At 35.4% G+C, this 10,248-nt stretch overlaps 1 protein-coding gene across 1 annotated transcript; it reads left to right on the plus strand.

Annotated features, from left to right (window-relative positions):
* The first annotated feature begins 4,295 nt into the window (after positions 1–4,295).
* On the plus strand, positions 4,296–8,284 carry LOC116024645 (shikimate O-hydroxycinnamoyltransferase-like). The gene is made up of 2 exons (XM_031265590.1): positions 4,296–4,911; positions 7,229–8,284. The coding sequence occupies exons 1-2, from the start codon at positions 4,489–4,491 to the stop codon at positions 8,099–8,101; spliced, it is 1,296 nt and encodes a 431-aa protein (XP_031121450.1). The 5' UTR covers positions 4,296–4,488; the 3' UTR covers positions 8,102–8,284.
* The last annotated feature ends 1,964 nt before the right edge of the window (positions 8,285–10,248 follow it).

Raw genomic sequence — 10,248 nt, forward strand, 5'->3', positions numbered from 1 at the left:
CATCATAGTCTTTTGTTGAATAGAGTTTCAGAATTTTGAAAATGAGTTTTACCTAGTGTGTATCTTTGTATAGCGACTATAAATTTTTCTGTAAAACAAATGCATTAGTGTGTCCTGCACCTAGTTCAGACCACAAAAATTTTACATTCATTTTAATAATACCTATTTTAATATTTGACATGTTGTGGATGGTCAAATATATCATGCTAATGTGTCATTGATTGTTACGCAAATATATAAAAAAAAATATAGTTGTATTTTATTATTAATTATAACTTTTGATGTGATGGTAAATACTTAATCTTAATAATTAGTAGCATGTTGAATTATTATGATTTTTTGGTGACGCAAACTTGCAACAACTATCCAAGGATATGCACTGCGTAAACATAACTCATGTATAATAGTTCGTAAATCACATAAGAGATGTAAATCATACTAGGAAGACTATGTGCAGTCTTCTGGACCAAGAGGATGTTAAATTATGAATTTTCGACATAGTGATAATGAATGTTGAATTATAATTATATTATGACTTAATAGGATGAAGATGGGGAGAAGTCAAAAATATAATAAAATTTTAAAATTGGGACATGGAAAACAAAGAAGAGAAAAAAACCTTGGTAGGGAAAAAGGACAACATGCGAAAATGGAAGGCCCCAGCAGAAACTATGAAGGAAACAGGAAGGTGATATTTAGTGTGAATGCTAATAAATGATATTTCTCTCTATGCCGACCTGCTAACAACGTTACACAACTAGAGTCCGGGTTAACCCGGTCCAGGTGAATTGATTTGATTATTATAAGGTTTTAAGTTTTTATTGAGTTTTATTTTGGTTCGAACCGATTAATTATAAATAATTTAAATAAGTTTATCTTATTTTTATCTTTTCTTGACTAAGGTCACATGATTTTACTCTATGTGGTCATTAATTTGCTAGTTAAGGTCACATGATTTACCTTCTTATAGTATTCTATAATCTTTTATAGACTAATAAAGTCACAAATAGCAATAGAAAGTTGTTTTGAAGAGATTCATTTATGTTAAACGTGCCCCTGCTGAGAGGCATATAGCTATACAGACTCGTTAGCCTCAATGTATAATGTATCATCACGCGACTGTAAATTTTGAATGACCCTTCTGATCAAGCAGCATTAACTGTGATTATCCCAAATGAGAAATCACAGTCTCAAACCATTGGGTACTAAAAGAAAAATAAAAAATCACCAACCACTACTATCCGGAAGGCAATAAAAATCACCAAACCCCAATTAACCAACACTTAAACATGTGTTTTATTTAAACATTAAAATGAGTACTTTTCACATGTTATGTGTTTTGCTTAGTAACAACGATTAACTTGGCTTAATTTTTTAAAATTAATTTATTTTAAATTTGATAAATTAATTTCACGCATTCAGAACTAAATTAAAAAATATTAAATACAAAATATCACACACAAAAAATTATACAAAAGAATTGATCAAATGAGTGGAGTATGTCTCCCATACTTAAATGTTACAAGTTAATTTGATTTTAAACAATACTTTCTCGATCGAGCTAATTGCACGTATTATTTTCAGTGCATTTTTTTTTAGATGACATTAATATGAGTCAAGCATAACAAAACAGGAAGATTAGTTAGACAAAATATGAAAAGACGGTGGGTTATGATTTAAATATTTCATCATTATATATCACTTTATTTGAAAAATATAAAAGTAAAGATAAAGAACTAAACATAATAAGAAATATAACGTGATGCACAAGAAAAATGAATTATTGTTCAAGAACACCAATGATGAATTGTAATTTTTTCCACATCTCTCTCTGATGGCTTCAAAGATTAATCAGTCTCCGGTCCGCCAAACAAACTTACACTACAATATTATGGTAAAAAATTGGGGGTGGAATAGTGACATGTTGATATAATAATAATAATAATAATAATAATAATAATAATAATAATAAATGAACGTTTACCGAACACAAATACAAGTAATTTATCAAAAGCTTTGTTCGTTAACACCCTTATTTATTGGTTCATCTCATGAGCTTCCAACTATGGGACTGATACTCTTATTCTCAATAAAATCATATATTTTACTATAAATATCACCCTTATATTAAAAAAAAGGAAAGAATTGATCCTGTAAAATCAATTCCGAATTAGTTTATGATGACAAAAATTTGAATTACTTTTCAATTCACCCCTATATAAGATAACATGAACAACAATTCATTTATTTATGATACCATATATTTCCATCGATCTATTTTTCATCCCTATATTTAGTTCATGATTGTACAAATCTGAATCAATCCGTTATTTATATCTGTATAAAATAATGTACACAAATTTCATTAATGTATGACAAAACAAGTTTAAACTAGTCCATTACTCTCCTCTACATACATAAGGTAATGTAACCCAAAAAAACAAAAAAAAACAAAATTAATTCAGTAACTTATGACAACACAACTTGAATCGGTCCACTACCCACCCCTATAGGATAATGTAAGAAAAATGGACAAAGAATTGGGCAAATTAAATTGTGATATGAAAGTCACGAGACGTGTATGTTTGCAAATAGGTTGCAGCTTGCTTGCTTTTCCATGGCCACGTGATCTTATCATTGACACGCAATTCCTCCATGGATATGCATGGAGAATATTAACCATTTGATAGTGATAATACTTATTTATTGTTGGATTTTTTTTAACTTAAAATGGTATTTAAGTTGCTATTTTGTGGTACAAATATATAGGGAGTCCATTTTTTAATTGGATCAGTTATAGTGGATTCGAATGCTTTGCAGTGAGACGAAAAGATTGATATTTTATACGCTCAAAACGGATAATGAGTGAACGAGAAATTGATTATCAAAGTAGACCCCTTTGAGCTGGAAAATGAAGACGAAAAAACTTTGTAAAAGCACTTGTCTAGTTGTCTCACACTTATTTGGGAAGTGATTTACACACTGTATATACAAGAGTCTTTTAAGACATGTTTAATTGTATTTGTATAGCATAGAGACTCTTTCTGCGTGCGGGGCTGGGCTACTAATTTTAAGACCTTCTCCATCACTCTCAATTCTTTTCTTCGAAATTATTTTTTGATATATCAACTTATTGACCACTTACATTTATCTCCTTTGTTGAGGTTTCAAATATATGATTTTAAAGAAATACTTTTACTCCTTCTTACTTATTATTCTTATCTTCATGTAATGGGATAAAAGTAAGGATAAAGTCTAAAAAGGGAGGTATGCACGTCATTCCACTATAGTGAAATCTTTGAAATTGAAGACATAGCTAGCGCTAATGTCTAATATATTTGGAGCAGGTAGTGAATTTATTTTCCACGGTTATCATAAATGTATATTTATCCACCCACAACAAATGATGATGGTGAAACCTTTGATGGTGATGTTAAGCATTTACCTTTTTTTTTTTTTACAAGAGAAACACAAATTAACTATTCGAGCATTTGTAAACCCTGCATAGCTTATAAATCACACTAGGAAGATATTATGTAACAAGCTTGATGGAGAATATGTTGGTAAGAAAATCCCGCTCCTATGTAAAAATTTACAAACTATTAATGAGAAGTAAATCGCACTATAAAAACCCTATGTAACAAGGTTGATTGAGAAAATATGAGTGAAATCAAACTCGTAATCTTCTAGTATGAGAATTATCATCTATATGACACTCTTTTGAGTAGTATTTGGTATGGAGTATATTATTAGAGCATCATTAAGTTTTTTAGTAGTTTTTGCAGATGTGATTAGGAAAGTGAAAGATGTGAAAGAAGAGAAAAAGGGGAAAAAACTAAGTCTTACAAAAAAAAAAAAAAAAAAAAGAAGCTTTTACGTGACCGTTGGGTGCACAAGCTGAACAAACAGACGTGCCCATTTCTCCACACGCGCCTCACATGCTCACTCAAAAACCTCTCATCCTACAAAGACCCAAAAATTTCTCTTTCCTGCACATAAGTCTTCTTTTATAAAAAAAAATAATACTAAAAACTTCTGTTCTGAGATCATTGAAAGTTTACTGCTTAAATTTACACTATGAATATATGTTTGACAACTCTGCATCCATGGCTTTTTTTATAATTGAAATAATTCATCAAGGGAAAATTAAATATAAAAAGAAGAAATGAAAAACATGGTCCAATAAAATAAAAAATAAATTAAAAAAGACCTATTCAAATGTTTAGTATGTTTAGTCCAAAGAGAAGGTTTTTTCTGGCATGTCCATTCTATAAATATGCAGCTTCTACACAATAACTTCTCGTCCCAAAGGCCCCATCACACATTCTCCCCCTCTTGTAGTGAGGCAAGGAGATAACCAAACTCCATAGTCCATACATTTGTTTCTCTAATCTTCCATTTTGAAACAAAATACACAGAGAAATCTGTTCACAAAGTTTGTGTCTTTTTTATCTGATCTTGATTCTTGGTCCATATTTTTGAGCAAATATGGCAAGTGAGAAGTTTAAGATTAGCATAAAGGAGTCAACAATGGTGAAGCCAGCAAAACCCACACCAGCCAAGAGGCTGTGGAACTCAAACTTGGATTTGATTGTGGGGAGGATCCATTTGTTGACTGTGTACTTTTACAGGCCAAATGGGTCCCCAAATTTCTTTGATTCCAAGGTTATGAAGGAGGCTCTGAGCAATGTTTTGGTCTCATTTTACCCCATGGCTGGGAGGCTGGCTAGGGATGGGGAAGGGAGGATTGAGATTGACTGTAATGAAGAAGGGGTTTTGTTTGTTGAGGCTGAGAGTGATGCTTGTGTTGATGATTTTGGGGACTTTACTCCTAGCTTGGAGCTCAGGAAGTTCATCCCCACTGTTGATACTTCTGGGGATATCTCCTCTTTCCCACTCATCATTTTCCAGGTACTAACACATATCTGAGTACCCTTTTTTTTTTTTATCATTTAGTCTTTTTGCAAGTTCATATTGTTATAGTGCTAAGAAATTCTTGAAATCTAGATAGAACCCACAGGAAATATGGTTATAGTCTTACAGATTTGTTAAAAACAAGAAAATTTTCTTTATAGATGTGTTTTTTTTGCTTGAAATCTAGCTCCTTATGAATCTAGTACTATGATTTATCAAGCTTTGATTGGGTGAAGCAGTCAAGATTATACCTTATGTTAAAACCACAAAGTCTCTATTAAAGTGTATTTAGATTCATTAATAACCAAGCTCTAGTGTTACTTAGAGCTGTGGCTATTGGCCTTCTAGATCTAGTCGTCTTAAAGGGAGAGTCCATTGATATTTCTCTCAGTTTCTTGCCCACAAAAGGTGAAATTCGATTGCCCCACACCCCGGTCAAACAGGATAGGGGTAAATCACGGTGACATGCCTAGATTCTTGTGATGGATGCTAGGAAGAACTTGAGACTTAGAGACTATGACCATTATTTATTAGATTTTGGTATTCTAGTTTGGCCATCATAGGAATAAGAATAGTACCATTAAGTCATTCATACTAAACCCCCACCTATGACAAAACCTTATTCGATGATTCTTGAATGAGTTTATTTGACAGTCCATAACATGTTGGATATAAGCTCAACTTTGGATCAAGGATCCAACATAGTGAACTTTGAATAATTGATTCAGTTCAACTTGATGCCGATATTTGAGTCTTTGTCCAGATCTGTAGTTGTTGTGGCTCTAATCTAATAATAATATTCTGCACCTAAAACTTTTAAAGTAGTGGTATCGTCACTATCGTGGCTGTTGCAAATTTGCAATGGTGTAGTTATGAAAACTAAGTTAGTAGTTTTCAAATGGAACACGTAGTTGTTTGACCAGAAAACCTAGAAACCAACATATAATTGAGGGGAAATTCTACACGTTGTACCAAGAATGGAAATTCGGGTAAAACGAGTTAGGCAAACAAGATACGGTATTGGTTTTTGGCTTCGGGTTGAACTAGGAGTTTAGACACCCCGCTTTTCGGTGTTGTAAGGTATTTTCCATTTGGGTTGGTGGAAGTAGATGATCTAAAGTGAACAATGAAGAAAAGAAAAAGAAAAAGAAAGGGAAAGAGTATTTTGTTTTCTTTAGTATGCCATGGTTGGTCATTAAATGAGGAAGGTTCAGGGAAGGCAATAATATTGACTGTTGTATGGAAAGATATTACGCGTATTAGTTTTCAAAGCACGAGGTTTCGTATCAAAGAAGTTGGCATGAATAATACTTAATGCTACTTGGTTAGAACATTATTGCAAACATATTAATGAATTGTCACAACAGATGTAAAATAGTTTATTGCCATTGACGAAATCCCTGTGAAGATTTCTTTCTTCTGTCTCTCTCGTAGTTTGGGTTTTCCAATTAGTTAATCCATTCTTCAAAAGAAAGTCTCGAGGACCCCAACTAACCTCAATTGTATTTGCTCTTAATTCACAAGCGTTGACTTTGAAATTGCCCTGTAGGCTGTAGCATAATGGGGAAATTGGAAATATGAATGTGTGAAACAAGAATATGGAGAAAATGAAATTTAAACTAAGAAATAAACGAAGAATTTTGTGTGTGAACTTTCGCCTTTGTTGACTTTGATGGTTGTTGCTCCCCTCTTACCTCCAAAAAGATGATAAACTTTAAGAGGAAACGGGGACGAAATTTTCAGAAACAAGGACAACAGTACGTCAAAATCATGTTGACGTGTTAGGGAAGATTTTAACTTTAACCTTACACATACTGTCTTTATAAATTTGCCCAACCACTACTCTTTATGCACGATCTACCTCTATTTAATGTTCTTAACACTTGTCTAAATGCTTCTGGTAGTAATAAGCTATATGATGGCATCGTTTTCAAAATTTAGTGTCGGGTGTTTTCTTTTTCAATTGCAAACGGTTGTCATCCTTTTGCGTTGGTTATGACTTAGTTAATCGTGAATTCTTGGTTGCTCTCTAGTATGATATATGTCTTGAAAAGCATCGCCTTGAAGTGGAGCTTTACGGGTTATTTAATCCTGTTTTGTATGACAAGATACATTTTAGTTGCATAACAAACTAAAACGAGAACACCAGACAGTTTGATATTGAGTTCTAAAAGTTCGTGTTTACAAAGATGGGAACGTAGATATAGCAGCGTTGTTAGATGATTTAAGGTTTTTGCTTTATGTTGTTTTCTGTTTCCCGGTTTTTGTTTTTAATTCAACACACATTGATTTTTCTTGGGAAATTTTGTGCTAGGTAACCCGTTTCAAGTGTGGTGGAGTGTGTCTTGGAACCGGGGTGTTCCATACACTTTCTGATGGTGTCTCGTCCCTTCATTTCATCAATACATGGTCAGACATGGCTCGAGGCCTCTCGGTTGCTATCCCGCCATTCATAGACCGTACTCTTCTCCGTGCTAGGGACCCTCCGACCCCAGCGTTCGAGCACAGCGAGTACGACCAACCTCCCAAGCTAAAATCGGTGCCAGAATCGAAACGAGGTAGCAGTGCCAGTACAACCATGCTCAAAATCACGCCCGAACAGCTCGCACTCCTCAAAACGAAGTCCAAGCACGAGGGGAGCACGTACGAGATCCTGGCAGCACACATATGGCGCTGCGCCTGCAAGGCCCGGGGGCTCACTGATGATCAATCCACCAAACTATACGTTGCCACTGATGGTCGGTCCAGGCTGTGCCCGCCCCTCCCGCCAGGCTACTTGGGCAACGTGGTGTTCACCGCCACGCCAATGGCGGAGTCAGGGGAGCTCCAATCCGAGCCACTGACGAACTCCGCCAAGAGAATCCACTCGGCCCTCTCGAGAATGGACGACGAGTACCTAAGATCAGCCCTCGACTTCCTGGAATGCCAACCAGATCTCTCGAAACTCATCCGAGGCTCAAACTACTTTGCTAGCCCCAACCTTAACATCAACAGCTGGACTAGGTTGCCCGTGCACGAATCCGATTTCGGGTGGGGAAGGCCTATCCACATGGGACCTGCCTGCATTCTGTATGAAGGCACAGTCTACATTCTCCCCAGCCCAAACAAGGATAGGACACTATCCTTGGCTGTCTGCTTGGATGCTGAACACATGCCACTCTTCAAGGAGTTCTTGTATGATTTCTGAAAGGAGCCATGAAAACTTGAGGCAATGGTTTTTACTAGTGTGACTGAACCAATTCTGGGTTTGACTGCAATTCTGGAATGAGGCTTGGTGTAATATTTTCCCCTTCCCTAAAAATTGTAGCTTTCCAAATCTCAATCCACCCTTTTGCAATAATACGTGTTCTTCCTAGTTGCTTTTTGAAAAGATCTATTTTCCATCTTTTGAATGAAGAGAAAAACTTGCAAATAGACGTGTAGTTGGTAAACTTTACCCAAAGACCCTAACCAGTAAAGGATCACAAAGAACTAATTTAGGTTGTTCATAATAGACTGGTTCAAATCAAGAAAGTCAATAGACGGCTTTCACTCGGTAAATTCTGATGATACAGTTAGTAATCTTAGCTAGTAAAAGACCAAATAGACGTGTAGTTGGTAAACTTTGTCCAAAGACCTTAACCAGTAAAGAATCACAAAGAACTAGTTTAGGTTGTTCATAGTAGACTGGTTCAAATCAAGAAAATCAATAGACGACTTTCACTCGATAAATTCTGATGATACAATTAGTAATCTTAATTGGTAAAAGATCATAAAAATAATAAATCAGTTTAAATTATTTACTCCGTATAATTTATCGGTTCAAATCGAGAAATCTTGGATTCGATTGTATTCCATTTTTTTTTTTTTTCAATGTAAGTGGGATTGCTGGAATAGGCAGATTGGGAGGGTAGTTGGGGATAAGGCACGTGAATCCGACCAAACCACATATGACATCCTTGATAACATGCCAAAATAATTGTATTTCCCAATTCTTGGATGTGTTGTCGGTTGTGTGTGGCTATGCTCTTTGGTCATTGTGTTCTAGAAGCACTCTCCTCGTCCATCCATTCCCTTGAAAAATAATTGCACACCAATTTTGAAGATTCCTACCCACCATGTTGTTTATTTGCAGGTTTGGTAGAGGGATCCGTGGAAATATATGGAGCATATGTTGTTTGGACGACCTAGTTTTTTGGATCAAACACGGAGGAGGGTCCATATGGAACCAACTAAGTGGTATCTCTAACTCTACGGACTCGCGTAACGTGCACAAAATCATAAGCATAAATCTCCTTACACTCCGGTAGGCAGGATGTAAACACCTTTCAACCGCCGTCTGAGTGGTGCCTAACATGACAAGGGCGTCCGCGCTTCTGTTTTGTTCTCGGAGGATAGCTCGAAGGGAGATCTTCCGGTCTTTGTAAAACCGGATAGCATCATGAACAACCTCACGCGCTGCACCTCGGAGTTCAACTTTCTCATGAATTCATCGGATAACTTTCATAGCGTCAAACTAGATTTTGAGATCCCGAATGTCTCTTTTCCACGCCCACTCCATGGCCTTGACAATAGCTCTTACTTTTGTCATAGTTGAGTCAGTATATTTGGACGAGCTAATTAACTTCTCCAAAAGCTTAATTATTATTAGAGTTAATTACCGATTTGGTCCCTCGACTATTGGGATTTCACCACTTTGGTCCTCGACAATTTTTCCTGCTCAATTAAGTCCTCGACTTTGAAAAAATTAACCAATTTGGTCCTCCGTTTATTTTGGTGTTAAACAGCCGTTAAATCAGGACCAAATTGGTAATTTCGCTATAGTCAAGATTTCGGTAATTAATTTTGACTGAAATGGTCCCTTGACTATAGTGAAAATGACCAATTTGGTCCCGATTTTTAACGGATATCAAATGGTAAAATAAACGGAGGACCAAATTGGTTAATTTTTTCAAAGTCGATGACTTAATTGGGCAAGAAAAATTGTCGAGGACCAAAGTGGTGAAATCCCAATAATCGAGGGACCAAATAGGTAATTAACTCTTATTATTATTATTACTACTATTACTATTACTATGTCAATATCTCACTTGTCGGGCCAAGTCTAATAAATTATCATGAAAAGCTCATCTAAGATAGCGAAGTTGTACCAAATAGATACACAATTAAAGCCATTAGGTTAACGACAAGATGACAAAAGCAACGCATGGCCCAAAAGATAGTCTAAACCCCAAGACAATGACATGAATCAAAATATTTAAGGGTAATTTTAAATGGTGAAATTGATTTTTTTTTTAAGAACAAATGGTGAAATTGATATAACACATGAAAACTGAATTCACAAGTTGAAGTGAC

The sequence above is a fragment of the Ipomoea triloba genome, chromosome 7 (assembly GCF_003576645.1).
Source record: "Ipomoea triloba cultivar NCNSP0323 chromosome 7, ASM357664v1".
NCBI lineage: Eukaryota > Viridiplantae > Streptophyta > Magnoliopsida > Solanales > Convolvulaceae > Ipomoea > Ipomoea triloba.